Here is a 15,462-nt window from a genome sequence, read left to right on the forward strand (position 1 = left end):
TCCACAACTTAGGGGCCACCACAGAGAAGGTCCTTTCCCAGGCCACCACCTCCCCCCACCGCCGCTGAGCCTCTGAGGACAGAGGAACAAGAAAGGAGGGCCCTCCCCTGTTGATCTCGGAGCCCAAGAGGGTCTGTAGGGAAGGAGGAGGTCTTTCAGATACTCAGGTAAATTCCTGGCCTGAGATGCACCCAGAGATAGTCCTTTTCCAAGTATGTTCACCACTGTTTCTAAGCTCTTGTTTTGCACTCACTTCTGGCTGATGGTCATCCAGGCTCAGAGGGTGGGGATGGGAATCAAAGCAGATCCTGCACGCTTGAAGCCCACCCACCCACCCATGTTTGAGAACAAACGACAAGAACCGCCGCCCACGGCGGATCTCTCCAAGTACTTGGAACTTTTATTAAAACCCAAAGTGAGAAACAAATCAATTCTGCAGAGTATATAACAATCCATGGGAATAGAAAATAGGGTCTGTCCATATCAAGACCCCCCTTAAGGAAACAACACAATTGGGGGGGGGATGCGTCAGATATCTGAATTTCAGATATACATTTTCAATATTCAGTACAAACTTCTTTTTTGTAAAAAATAATAGTATCAAGAGAGAAACACTCCCATCTGCAAAAACAAGTCAGGGCTGGGGGAAAGGTTGTTGCACATCTGGGCTAGATGCATATCTGGGATCCAGTGACAGAGGCCCTAGGGATCAAATGTGTCTGAAGGCTGGGCTCTCACACCTTAATTTAAGGGCAAGGAATGCTTGGCCCTCCAGTTGTTGTTGACCTCTAATTCCCAGAAGCCACCATGATCTAATGGCCAGGGATGATGACTTCAACAACATCTGGAAGGCTACAGGTTCTCATTACCTACCTCCAGACAAAGACCATGCTGAGGGTCAGATGCTGTTTCGTATTTCAGGCAGCAAATTTGTCTCCACCATCTCACACACCCTCCTTGCTTTTTACTCCACGGTTGCCCAATTTGCAGTACAGGAGCCAAATGCAACGAGAGAGGTTGGGCGACGCTTGGGTGAACGAGAGAACTAACCAGAGGGAGTGGCACCCACACCACCCACTCCAAAATCCAAAGATACCCACATGCCTTAAAAAGAAAAAGTTGGCAACCCCTGGATAGCCAATGCAGGAAATGCAACTTCGAGTCACGTGTGGTTAAGGCCACCAAACCCAGGCCTGGTTCTAGGGCCTGACTTGCCCGCTTCCAAAAAGTGTTTATGGATATGCGATGCAGAGAAGACCCAGCTTAAAATGCTGTGCCACCGATGCAGGGTGGGCACAAGCCATATCTTTAAGTCTGGGATGCGGTCTTTTGAGCAGTGAAGTCAAGAAGAGCCCTGCTGGATCAGGCCAGTGGCCCATCTAGTCCAGCATCCTGTTCTCTCAGGGGTCAACTGGATGCCCCTGGGAAACTCAGAAAGCAGAATCTGAGTGCAGGATCAGTCTCTCCTCCTGCGGCTTTCAGCAAGTGGGATTCAGAAGCATTACTGCCCCCAGAGCAAAGCCATCGTGGCTAGAAGACAATGGCAGCCCTCTGTTGATAGTGGAGGGTGGATCAGGAGGACTCTGGCAACAGTGGGAACCAGAGAGCTCTGCAGATCTGGCCCAGTTCCTAATGGATGAACACTGCTGGAGTAACACCCAAGGCAACCGTCTAAGGCAGTCTTTCTCAACTTGTAGGTCCCCAGATGTTGTTTAAGTACAACTCCCATCACCCCTAGCTAGCAAGGCCAGAGCTCAGGGATGATGGGAGTTGTAGTCCAACAACATCTGGGGACCCACAGGTTGAGAACCGCTGGTCTAAGGAAACAAAGCCCTATTTTACTGCAAATGCCGTGGCTCTCTCAAGGATTCAGATAAATGCACAGTAAAACGATTTGGGCCTCTGCCCACGTGAAGTGAGGATGCACACCAGCATTTCAAAAAACACATGAGTTTGCTCTTTAAAAAGCTAAAAAGTGACTTTAAAATGGCTTTGACAATCTAAGCCAAAACATGGTTTGCCATTACCGGCAAAAGACAGAGAAAGCCTGGCTGCTGGATCAGGCCAATGGCCCATCTAGTCCAGCATCCTGTTCTCACAGTGGCCAACCAGATGCTCCAATGGGAAGCCCACAAGCAGGATCTGAGCACAACAGCAACTGTCTGCACTTGTGATTCCCAGTTACTGGCATTCAGAAGCGTACGGCCTCCGACAGTGGAGGTGGAACCCAGCCATCATAGATAGTGGCCAGGGAGAGACATAGCCTCCAAGAATTTGTCTAGTCCTAAACTTTCATCAGGTCTTTTATTTCTCTTACTCGCCTGGCAAAGCAAGAGCCTCTCTTTTCAGCTGTCCGGGAACTCCAGCTGTTTACATCCAATTTTGTGTGATGCAAGGCAGAATCAGTTGGTGTTTTGCGGATCCTGAACAGGACATCACCCAATGCACCTTTAATCTGGCATCTTTCACACAAGATGGCCAGGTTCAGACTGACTGGGCCTTTCTCACTGTGCTGCTACTAGTAACCCAGAAACAACCCTTTGCTTATAAGCTCAGCCTCCCCCTGGTCCCTCTACTCCTCCTGTTTTCGAACTTGTACGAATCCATCCATCAGAAAACAAGGAAAGGCGAGACATGGTGAGCCTACAGGCGTGGTGGCCATGTTGGAAGTGGGAAACTAACGCGGCTGGGGCTTTATGTTTATTTTGGGAACAGCACCACTTTGAAAGCAATAGACACTCCACCTTTAAAATGGCAGGCCCCTTTAGTCATTGCATCCCTTGATAGCAGCACAAAAAGGAGATCAACGGGACCAGGGGGCAGCGCAAAGGCTTGGAAGCTAGAAAATTCATCTGAGGCTTTTGAGCGAGAGAGATCGTCTCTCACTGAGGTATTGCAGTACACAAAGAGTTGCGGGTTTCTTTTTTAAAGGACCGAAGATCAGAATGCAAGAAGCTGAGAAGGAAGAGGATTTGTGTGTGAGTGAGAGGGAGAGTAGTTTAGTGTGTGCATGTTGCTCCCTGACTGTCATCCCACAGGAGTGAATGCTGGGTGTTTTTTTTGCAAAGCTACACGTATTTTCTCAGGCATGAAGCCACTGCAGTCTAGTACTCAATTTAACTTTAAAAAGCAAAAAAGGAGTCTTTACAAAGAGGCACCTGCCCTGTCAGTTAAGAATTCAAAATCTCACAGTGGATTAGCATGGGTTGGGGGCAGGACATCTCGCAGGGGTCAAATGGCGGAGGGGCTCTGTTGTTCTGCATCTAAAAGTCCTGCATCTTCCACAGCACCTTGGGTTGGGGCTTCTGGGCCCCCAAATTCCACATACTTCTCCCTCCCCGTTTCTGACGCTATCACAGTTCTTATGAGAAGCAAATTTTTGCACAAAAACCCCCAACCCAAATCCCGTGATTAAAACGATATACCTTGAAACAAAGTGCAAAAACAAAATACAAAACCCTGGGTCAACATGGCATGGGGGAAGGATTGTAGTTCAGTTTTTGGAGCATCTGCTTTTGCTGGGAGAGACCCCCTGCCCCAAATCCTGGAGAGACGCTGCCAATTGGTGTGGAAACTACTGAGCTAAGTGGACCCAGTGGAAGGCAGCTTCCTTCAGAGCCCACCCAACTACTCTCTGCCAGCTTGGTTCAGAAGGAAGGAGAGAGCATGACGTCTAAGAGAGGCTCCCTGGTTATCCTTCCATTTGGTTCAGAATGTAGGGTAGGGGCCTAAGTTGAAGTCACTTAGCAGTGTGCTTGTTGCACAAGGGGGAACAAATATGCAGCACCCACGATGGCCGCACAACGGATCGCGCAACAAGAACCGGCTGTTGCACCAGGATCAGCTGTTCCCTAACAAGCTTACTCCCGTGCAACTGTTGCACCGGATCCCTTTGTCACGCAAGCTTTAAACTCTGCCACCCACGAGCACATAGGGTCTTGCGCCAGCAGACAAAGCATGCTAGATGGTAAAGGCTCCTTGATGGGAGCTTCAGGAAAGAGCCGCCTTTCTCGTCCGCAGGAGGGAGCGGCGTCGTGTCCCTACAGAGAGGTGGGAAGCAAAAAGGGGTCTCATGCTGGTGCTGCACCTACCCCGTCTTGTGAGCACGTTAATACAAGTCACAATCAATACAAACACTTTTTTTAAAAAAGGAAGAAGTAAATGGTATATCACAGTCGTGTGTTATACAAAGATTATTAAAAACCCAAAAAACTACAAAGTACGAAGCAGGGGAGCGTCACGTCAAACTCTTCGAAAACGCGTGAAGAGGGGGTCACAGTTCGGGGGGCAGCCGGGAAGGAGGGATTCGTGGCCGGCTATGGCTGAGTCCTCAAACGGAGGGTCCGCATCAGTCGGGCGCTGGCTCAGGAGCAAAGAACCGGCTCGCTTACTAGAGCTCCTCGAAGAAGGCCACACGGGACTTTGTGCTCTGTAAGGTGAGCTGGGGGAGAGAAAAACAAAACACACAGGAATATAATAAAAGAGGGTGCTGGCTTCCTGCTCTGCTGGGAAAACTGCCTTAAGGAATGGTGGGAGACGGAAGGAAGGAGAGAGCTGCCTTCTGCCAGGAATGAGATGTGCCTGAGCCTGCTAGAGCACATGAAAATGCCCTTTGGCTAATCCAGTATCTTATTTTCTGCAGTCAAGACCCAAATGCCTCCAGCTACTACATGAGTAGACCCCAGAGGGGGATGGCCCTTTCCCAGCTTGGCAACTGATGTTCAGATATACTGCTTTTTTTCATGGAGGTTTTGCTGAGGTATCCTGGCAGATCTCAACACCTCCTACTCCACAGATGCTGCCAATTAGCTACCAGAAGGTGCTGGCTTTGGTGTATAGAGTCCTACTGGGATCAGGCTATCTGAAAAGGCATCTCACCCCTTATATACCCCATCGATCGCAGAGCTCTGCAGGAGAGGGCCTCCCGCAGACGCCATCTTCTCAGGTGGTCCATTCTATATGATGTAGGAGTCAGGCCTTTTTTGTGGAGGCCCCTACACTTAACTCCCCCCCCTTTAAATCTTACATAGGCAATGTCTTTTTGGTGTCTACTGAAGACCTGGAATAAGACAACATGATTGATGAAATTAATCACGTAGGTTACATAATTTCGCCAGAGTCGGTAGCAAGATGGATACTGTAGCTTTGGGGGAGAAGACGAACTGCGGCAGAATAGAAACAGCATTGCACGTGACAAATGTGGCACAGAATGGAAAGCAATGCACCTTCTTCCCTCCCTGCCTCCCGCAGCCATATTAAGGATCAGTGGTGCACCAGAACCTTGTAGCATTTCAGGAAAAGCAGATGCTGCACAGGAAGCCAAGATTCCCAGGTATGCTGCAGCTGTGAAGCTTAAGCAGGTGTGCATGGATGAATGGGAACAAAATCTAACACATGCCAGGCTTTAAAAAAAAAGAGAGTATACAACTGGTCCTTACAGTGGCAAAAGAGGAGGCAGGAAAGGCATGTGGGAAATTTCTGATGGAACTGTTGAAGCTGCTGGCAGCAGTCATTGCCTCTGAACCTCACAGGGTTGTTATGTGGATTAAATGAGGACCTGGGAGAACCATTTTCAAATTGCCGCTTGGTCATATGACGTCCACTGGGTGACCTTGGACCAGTCACTGCCTCTCTCAGCCTAACCTACCTCAGAGGGTTGTTGTGGGGCTTAAATGAGGAGGGGGAAAAACCATGTGTGCCTTCAGCTCTTTGGAGAAAAAGGTGAAATAGAAATGCAATTATCTATCTAGCAATAATTTGCATGGATTGATAAGAACCATTCGTGCAGGCACGACCAACTCCCAAGAGACTGCAATCTACTCACAGTACAAAAAACTGGCAGTAATCTACCCATTAACAATGTTCTTGAGCTTTTTTTAGGAAGCCAAAGCTGTTGAGCTTTTTTTGGGGGGGTAACAATTCTCAGGGGGTCCAAAGATTGACCAGGGGCACCCCGCAATCAACCACTAGATCACGATTGATCAGTTGGTGTAAATGTACCTGTGATGAGGATGGGGGGCTTTGATACATATATTTTATTACATATAAAAATCCAACAGAAATGATCCATATACCCTCATCCGCATAGAGCCAGGGGCCGTGGGGGGAGACGGCCCTATTAGAAAAGGGTAGAGTTATTATTAAAGTTATTATTAAAGTTGAGTAAGTTTGAGAAACGCCAAGCCATATGATAGTGTCAGGATGCTGTCAGCGGTTCCCGGCTGGTTGCCCAGGAAAGTATAAAGACAAAGGAAAGTTTCTTACCGTCCTTTTTTATTTCAATCTTTAAAGAGAGAGGCTATAGAACCCAGCCTCTTGGATAATGGTGTTGTCCCGAGTGAATCTCCACCCTCCTTGTCTCCCACTTCCTCATTCGTCATTCTCATCGCCAACTCTACGGGTGCTGCTACGTGCCCTCTGTCTTTGAGCTCTTTGCTCTCCTACTTTTAAAGCTCGCTGGGTTCTGGGAGAGGGAGGGTCTGGAATGCTTTCTAATGACAATGTGTCAGCTGGCTGTCGTTGTTCTGGCTCTCCCATGATTTCCCAACTTTCCCCCTCTTCTGCCTCTGAGCTGCGACCTCCCTCAAACCCCTGTTGTAAATCTATACTGTCATCCTCTTCCTCCTCCCTGGAAGGGTCAAGAAGGGGAGGTGGTCTCCACCATTCCTCCTCTGCCCAGTCCCTGACAGATAGCAATCTTCAAATATCTGGAGGGCAGTCCCATTGACGATGGAGCATTCTGCAGCTCCAGCAAGCAGGGCTTGGACCAACGGATTCTAATGACAAGAAAGAAGATTCCGACTAAGCATTAGGAAGAGCTCCCTAATGGTGATAGCCGTTCAGCAGCATAAGAGACTTTCTTAGAAGGTGGTGGACTTCCCTTCGTTGGAGCTGCTTAAAGCAGAGGTTGGATGGCCACCTGTCAGTGATTCTTTAGCAGCGATTATTCCCGCATTGCAGGGGGCTGAGCAAGATAACCCTCAGGGGTTCCTTCCAGCTCCACAACTCTATGATTCTACAAGCAATGTTCCACACTCACTTCCCCACTGGGCCAGCAATCAGATGTACTCATCTCCGCTGCGCTTTTCTGTAATCACAAGGAGCGGAGAGACAGTGGCAAGTGGAGAGTGGCCTCGACAGAGCGTTGAGTGCTATTCAAGAGGACTCTGGTCTTTCCAAGTGTATTTTGCCCCTCTGGATTTCTCTCTCTCTCTCTCTCCCCGCTCGGCTCATCTCACTGTCTAAAGGAAAAATGAGTCACCCGCAAATGGATCCCGGGGTTTGTGTGGGCACAGAAATATGTATGATAATGGAGAGGGGTGTGTGACAAGATAGGCTTCCACAGAGGGTGGAGGGATTTAACAGGAATGCCAGGAGCTCCAAATGACAAATATTCTCTTAGGAAGACAGGCATCTGTCCCTTTGCAGGTCAGGCTATTTGTCCACCTGAGGCCAGAATTGTCTACTTTTGAGTGGCAATGGCTCTGAAGGGTCTAGTAGAAGCGATCTTTCACATTGCCTGGAAACCTAATCTTTTTTCTTTTCTTTTTTAAGATGGAAATGTCTGGGCCTGAAACTGGGGCCTTACTGTCAGGGACCGTGCTGAGGAGGGCTGCACTGAGGAAGAATGGTGGGAGCCACCCCCTCCTCCTGATCCTGAATCTTCCCAAGAGCAGGAGGACAGTATTGGTTTGGAACAGTGGTTTGCAGAGGGGCATAGTTCAGAAGGCAGAAGCTGGGAAATACTGGATGGGGAACAGCTAGCAGAAGAAACATTAGAAGAGAAAGAGTTAACAGATTCACAGTCTCTGGAAAGCATCCCCCCCTTCCCCAAAGACATAGAGAGCTCAGAAAGTTTTGAACATAGCAGAATAAACCTGTTACTGTTTAAAACCTCGCTTGCAAACCTGGGCTCATTCTGAGCTTTACCCCTCCCCAACCTTCTCCCTGCAACTGTTGGCTACTTGTGTATCCTCTTCCTTCATAATTTCCCCTCTCTTCCATTTCTTATACATGCCTTTATTAAATCTCAGCTCATCTGTAAGCTTCTTACGCAGCCACATAGGTTTTTAGAAGCCTCCCGCTTTTCTTTCTTGTTGGAATTGTCAGCATTTGTGCCTTCGGTATTTCACCTTTAAGAAACTCACATCCATCTTGGACTCCCTTCTTTTTAAGCATTTCTGAACATGGGAACTCACCCAGCAGTTCCTTAAGCTTTTTGAAATCAGCCCTCAAAAAGTGCAGAGTGCATGCCTGGCTACACCCAGCTTTCCCTTGCCTCTGTATCATGAAACTCAAGAGGACATGATCACTGCTTCCCAAGATTCTCAGTACTTCCAGCTTGTCTTTCTGCCTTCTGAGAAATGAAATAGTCAGCAAGGCAATGGAGGAGTTTGTTGGACTTTACATTCTTAGCAGAGTTTGAGTTCCAACAGATACCAGGGTAGTTGAAGTCTCCCATGACTGCTATAACTCTCCTTTTTGAATGTTTGGTAATCTGCTCCAGTAATTTGGTAATCTGCATTCAAGTATTCCATCCCGCTTGGAAGTCTATAGCAGGAAGGTCACAGCTGTTTCCCTCTCCTACAGTTTTTACTCATATACTCTCAATCTGCCTTCCATACTCCCAAGTTATGAATCTCTTCCTAAGTTTACAAATTCTTTACATATAATGCTACTCCTCCCCCCTTCTTGTTTGGTTTATTCCTTTTGAATAGGTTAAATCCCCAATTTCTACACTCCAGTCATGAATCTCATTCCACCAGGTTTCAGTAATGTCTATTAGATTGTATTTGTCAACCTGTATTAAGAGCTCAACTTTATCTTGCTCATTTCCCATACTCTGTGCATTAGTATAGAGACAACTGAGTCATTCCCTGCTACCTTCTTCTAGTTTCCTGACATTTAGCAAGTTTCTGTAGCACTGCCTCAGTTTCCTGTGCATCAATGTAGCTATTATCCCCAGTACCAGGTGTTCCCTTCATCTGTAATATCGTCTCCCTCCCCATCAGGATTTAGTCATATTACTCCGCACCTATTATGCTGGGTGCCTGCTTGCTTCTGAGAAATGGCTTGGGACTCAAATACCTGAAGGATCGCCTCTTCCTATATCAGCCTCTAAAATGAGGTTAGTTATCCTAAGTGCAGTTAGTTATCCACCATCAGTGAAAAGAGCCTCCTCTTTGATAGCCCCAAACATTTGGAACAGCCTTCCCAAAGGTGTATAGTTAACACTGACTTTACATTCACTTCTGCCAAGGTGTTTTTAAAGTGGGTTACTTCAGTTAGTTCATATGGGTTTAGAATTGTCTCATTTTTTCTGTTTCATTTTGGTGACATGTTAAGTTTACTCATGCATATTGCACATCACTGTTGCATACACAGAGGGTTGAAGGGCAGTCTAGAAATGTTTTAATAAAATAATAAACAAGCAAGCAAGCAAGCAAAGGAGCACAGGAAGCTGTCTTATACCACGCCAGATGATCAGACCATCTAGTTCAGTAATGTCTACACTGACTGGCAGCAGCCCTCTAGGATTTCAGACATAGTTCTCTCCCAGTCCTACCTAGAGATGGCAGGGATTGAACCTGGGTCCTTCTCCATGCAGAGCAGAAGCCCTGCCATTGAGCCACGGCCCTTCTCCTTAACAATTAGTAATAATAATTAGAAAAACAATAATCACCCATTTAAACCAGTAGTTTAAGTTGCTTTTTACCAAGCCGCAACACATTGCGGTTGTAAATTTCCACAAGTGAAACATGCACAAGCTATCTTGATGGCAAGTGTCACGGCTTCACCGGGAATACTCTGGCAATCCGTTTTGCAAGAGCGCCGTGGAATTCTCTTAAGACACCCCCCGGCTTCCTCTTCAGAGATCTATAGCTCCGAGATGCACAGGCAGAAGCGGGTGACAGCTAAACTGCTTTGGCTTCTCTCATGTAAACACCCTTCTCCAGATCCCTTCAGGGCAGAGGACAAAGCCAGCAGCCCCTTCAACAGGAAAGAGAGAGCATGTTTGTGTGAATCTTATTGCAATACTGCAGGAAGGCGACTGTGAAAGGGACCCACCGCAGACCTTATGAGATAATTGCCGTATTTGATTACTACCTCCTTAATCGGCATCCTAGGACACATCATGCCTCCCAGATTATCAAACGAGGTGCGGCGCATCTAAAAGGTGCTTAGCTAATTGGGAACATTATTTCCGGCAGACACAAAGCCGTGAGCAGCTCCAGTCAAAGGGTCGGGCGTTTTGCTGAGAAACAGCCTCTTACAGGAAGCGTTGAGTGCACCGTAACTCACGCTTGCCGGCTTCCCTGGCTGCTACTCCTACACCTGCCGGCCTCAAATGCCTTTTGCACACCAGTTCCTTGGCCTTACAGCCGATCATGCGGCTCGGCACAGGTTCTGGCAACTCGGGTTTTAAAGGATCTGTTAGCAAGCAACGGGGAGGACTAAACAACAGCAAGCTCAACGGCATGACCAGGTATAGATTAGGCAGCTTCCTTTGCAACTACTTTTTGCTGGGGGCGGGGTGGTGGTGGCTGGATTGAAGAAGAGACTACTGCAGAGGCTTAATGCCCTCTGCCGGAATGTATCCAGCGGCTGCCTCCGATGGCAGCGAACGGCTGCCTAGTTTCTGCTCTGCCTATGCACACTTTCTTAGGTAACAAGCGCAGACAATCCTGGCCACTTCTGGCACCAGCCTGATCATAGCTGTAAACTTTCCCCTTTTCTTGTGAGGAATCTTATTCGGAATAAGGGAATTTCCCTTACAAAAAGGGAAACGTTGCCAGCTGTGAGTCTGGTGCTAAATAGGAAGAGGACAGAGCAGAACCTCCCCTCGGTTTGGTGGCAGCCTGTAAGTGGATGGAGGTCATGGAATCACAGAAGCGTAGAATTATTCTAGTCCAACCCCCTGCAAAGCAGGAAAAACAGCTAAAAATCCCTGAGAAACGGCCAGCCATCCTTTGTTGAAGCACCTCCAACGAAGGGGAGCCCACCACCTTCTGAGGGAGCCTGTTCTGCTGTCAAACGGCTCTTGCCATCAGAAAGTTTAGTCAGAATCTCCTTTATTGTCATTTGAATGCATTGGTTCGGATCCTGCCCACTGGAGCAGCAGATAACAAGCTGGCTCCACCTTCCACGGAACAGCCCTTTGTATGAAGCACGCAATGGATGTGAAATGGATGGGATGGTTACAAATATAATTCCAGCATCAAGTAAACAAATCAAGACCATCTGAAAGTTAGCACAGGTGCTGGGTGTGTGAAATCAGGTGTATTTAAAGCCTTGCAAGAACTTCATCCTAGTACGTGACATGCAGAAGAAGAAAGGTTTAGCTCAGTGAAGTATTGGCGATATAGGAAACTGCGGCTGACAGAGAACAAATTCTTTTAAAAACGTGTTGTATCTGTTCAAATACAAGCTGCCGCCAAATGCAGGCTAGATTCCTGAAACAAAACTTATGAAATCCCGGCTCCTTTACCTACCAGAACACCATTACAGGCCACACTCATGTTTAAATGCAAGTCAGGAAGTGTGGTCCCTATTCACACCAACATGGTTAAAATAATAGCATTAGGAATCCAGCAACACTTGGAGGGCCACAGGCTAGTCCCCCCGATCGCAGCATGAATGAACTATCAAGTCAAGATATAAATACAGTGGGACCTCTGTTTTAGAGCGTCTTGGAAGCCGAATGTTTCGGAACCCAAATGCCAAAAACCCGAAGTAATTGCTTCCGTTTTTGAACGCGCCTCAGAAGTCTAACGGCTTCTAAGGTGTGTTTCTCAATTTCCACCATTGAAATTGCCGACAGCGCTTTGCGCCTCAGTTGCCGAGTGTTTTGGAAGTCAAACGGTCTTCTGGAACGGATTACGTTCAACAACTGAGGTTCCACTGTACAGTGGTACCTCGGGTTACATACGCTTCAGGTTACAGACTCTGCTAACCCAGAAATAGTACCTTGGGTTCAGAACTTTGCTTCAGCATGAGAACAGAAATTGTGCAGCAGCAGCATGGCGGCAGCAGGCCCCATTAGCTAAAGTGGTGCTTCAGGTTAAGAACAGTTTCAGGTTAAGAACAGACCTCCGGAACGAATTAAGTACGTAACCTGAGGTACTACTGTACATGGGTCTGCTAGATCAGGCCAATGGCCTATCTAGTCCAGCATCCTCTGCTCACAGCGGCCAGCCAGACTGTTGTTGCGGGAAGCCAGCAAGCGGGACCCGAGAGCAAGAGCCTTCTTCCCTCCTGCAGTTTCAAGCAACTGGTATTCAGAATCACTGCTGCCTCCAAGTGCAGATGTCTATTTCTAAATTGTGGGAAGGACAGGATTTTATCCAAGGAGATCCATCTGGGAGACCCCACAGAGCTGCGCCAAGCCTTATTTGCGCTGCCTCTGCCAGCCAAGGAGTGTGGGAGGACGCCCAGCCCCGTTAGGCAGAATCTCGCAAATTGGGGAGTTCCCCGCCAGACGCTGAAGGTCTGGCCCACATCTCTCCTCCACGGCCGCCTCCTCACATCCAATTAAAGCTAGCTGTGTGCATCCGTGCCCGCCGCCGGAGGAATTAAGTTTGCTCTTGGCTGAGCGGACGGACGCTTTCTGCCTCTGATCCTGCGGGGAACGGTGCACTGTCAAAAACAGCAGCTCCGCCAGAAAGCGTGGGGGGGGGAGAGAGAGAGATGAAATACTGGTGTGTGTGTCTCTCTCTGTTGCAAAAGGATCCCCGGCAGGGGCACACTATTCCCAGCCTGTCCCCTCCCCTCCTGGCATCAGTTGCTCAGGTGAATCTGCTCGGTCTCTGCCTGGCGTCTCATCACCTGTCAAGCCTGCCTGTTGCTTTTCTGACAGCCACCTTGCTTGCAGGGACGGCTGCTCTGGGGACGGCTGCTCACCGATGGCGCTTGGATGGAGAGTGGGCGGCCATGACAAAGGCTGACATGTCCAGCCCAGCAGAAAGGTGTTCCGAGCTCAAAGGAGCCTCACCTTGTGTCCGCAGAATCGTGTTGGGGGACTTAGGGTGTCAAGACCCTGCAGGGGGACCAGAACGGCTACATCAGAGGGATGTGAGAACCAAGAGCTGCTGGTGGTGTAGTGGTTAGTGTGTGGGACTAGCTCCTGGGAGAGATCAGGGTTCAAATCCCTGCCCATGCAGCTCGCTGAGTGACCTTGGGCCAGTCACTGCCTCTCAGCCTCGCCCGCCTCGCAGGGTTGTTGTGCAGAGGAAGAGAACAATGCATGCCACCTTGAGCTCCTCGGACAGGAAAAGGTGAGCTACAAATGCAATAATGAAATATAAAATAGGAAGAGGGAACAACTTGTTGACCCTAGTTGGGTTTCTGTTTTAAATCAGGGGTGTGAAAACGTTTTTCAGGCAGAGGGCCACATTTTCCTCCTGGGCAACTTTCCAGGGGCCGCATGCTGTTGGTGGGCAGGGCCAGGAGCAGAAGCGAGCAGAGATTCCAGCTTTGCCTTTGAGCAGCGGCAGCAGCAGACTCCAGGCTCTCAAATTTCAGCAGCAATGCTAAAATTTGGCATGCCCTACCCCACCTCTCATGTTCCAGGGGCTACAGCATTGTTGTGGCTCTCCCTGCAGCACGGCACCCATTGCGACCCCACCGGTCGTGCTGCCGTTCAACCACCTCCGACGGCAGGCCAGTTTTTACACATTCTCTTCTCTCATCTAGCCATGCAGGTGTAAGCAGACTTCAAGCTGGGCAGAGAGGCTCCCGGAGGGTGCCAAGCAGGGGGCATTCGTGGTGCTGCTGGGGAGAGCCTTGAGGGTCAGAAAAAGAGGCTGGGGGGCATATTCATTCTCTGGGTTTGAGGTCCCCTCCTCTCCCCCGGTTTTTAAATGCAGAGGGCAATCCTGCAGCAAAACATCTCGCCCTGTTATTCTGGAAACTACCAATTTCACTCTTCCCTGCGTCAGGCTAATCAGTGGCAACGACTTGCACACCTCGGTGGCACAGAGCCTCCTACGCCGAAGCCTGCAGGGAGAAGGGCTGGCTCTGCAAAGGCCGCCTGTTTCCCATGCTTGCCGTTCTTTATCCAAAACAGCCTGGCGGTTACGAGAAGTAGATGCATGCCCCCCAACCAACCCCAGCCTCTGCTGCTTCTCTCTGAGCATCCCCCTTCTCTAGAAGGAGACAAGATCAGACCCAAGCTTTTCCTCCTCCTCTGCTACTACAGGTGTCTCTGAATGTGTGGGCTGTTTTCTTCGACGCAGATGCAAGGCGGGGAGGGGGGAGAAGCAAGCAAGTGTGTGCCATCGCACGCAGCAAGATTTCGTGCAAGCCAAACCTGGGTGATTAAGAGCAAATTACATTTTTGTCACAGGGAGAAAATTGATTTTACAAGGCACCATTGTGCGATCCGTCCCTCTTCCTGCAGGGAGGGAGGGGAGAGAGGAAGGAGAATAGGCTCTACAATGCGCTAACTGGGCGAATCAAAGAAAATATATATATGAAGGGGAGAGGGAGAAAAGAGGAAGGCAATCAAATAGCCAGAAGGAGAAAGGAGAAGAAGAAGAAAAAGAGGGGGGGATATCTTCTTTGCTCCTTCTGCCTGGAGGCTGCTGTATCCCCCCAGGAGACCCGGGGCTTTTATTTGATTTGGAGGAACCAATAACTCTGTTGCAGTCAAGCTCATTTTGCACTAGCTAACCCAATAACTGCAGGGCCCCCCATTTTTGCTGGCTTGGCAAAAATTGCACAGAATTGAAATGAGACCACCAAATCCATTTAGGCCATTTCCCCAATAAAACTGGAGGGGGGGCAAGTGGGAGGAGGAGGAGAAACAGCCACGATGTGGGGTTTACGGAAATGGGACAACTCTGAGTTAGGAGTCTGTTTCCACTTGGGAATCTCAGTTGGGGCTTCCTGTGACTCCAGAGGAAGAATTAAGGAAGCGGAGTATCCAGATCTACCTAGAGATGTGTGTGAGACAGAAAAGCCCCTTTGGAAAGGCAGATAAAAGAAGCCATTTCTTCAGTCCAAATCATTGAACTGTGGAACTCGCTCATTAAACTGCGGAACTGGCTTCAAAAGAGGACCAGGCAAATTCATGGAGGAGAAAGCTATTGCTGTCTACGAGCCACGATGGCTATGCTCTGCCTCCACAGTTGGAGGCTAAGGCTTCCGAATGCCAGTCACTGGAAACTTCAGAAGAGGAGAGTGCTGTTGTGATCAGGTCCCGCATGGGAACTTCCCACTGGAGTATCGGGTTGGCCAGTGTAAGAACAGGATTCTGGACTTCATGTGCCATTGGCCTGATCCAGCAGAGCTCCTCTTGTGTTCTTAAGGGATTGATTTGAAACAGCATGTAGCCAAAGGGTTAACATACACGCTACTTACTACTCCAAATCTCCCATCTCAAAACAGCTTTTCTCAAGAAACCAGGGTCTCATGGCACAGATTTGCATGCAACATTTAGTTTCAGGCCCTTAAAAAGAATGC

The 15,462-nt window shown here is 48.7% G+C and overlaps 1 protein-coding gene across 4 annotated transcripts in view; it reads right to left on the reverse strand.

Moving 5' to 3' along the window:
* Window positions 1-382: 382 nt before the first annotated feature.
* The window catches only part of NF2 (NF2, moesin-ezrin-radixin like (MERLIN) tumor suppressor), a 94,564-nt gene continuing 79,484 nt past the window's right edge, over window positions 383-15,462 (reverse strand). For all 4 annotated transcript variants that reach the window (XM_082203224.1, XM_082203225.1, XM_082203227.1 and 1 more), the window contains one exon: window positions 383-4,441. In XM_082203224.1, coding sequence (XP_082059350.1) covers window positions 4,391-4,441 — 51 coding nt within the window. In that variant the 3' untranslated portion in view covers window positions 383-4,390. The remainder of the gene's footprint in view (window positions 4,442-15,462) is intronic.

The sequence above is a fragment of the Podarcis vaucheri genome (assembly GCF_965113315.1).
Source record: "Podarcis vaucheri genome assembly, chromosome: 16".
NCBI classification, from domain to species: domain Eukaryota; kingdom Metazoa; phylum Chordata; class Lepidosauria; order Squamata; family Lacertidae; genus Podarcis; species Podarcis vaucheri.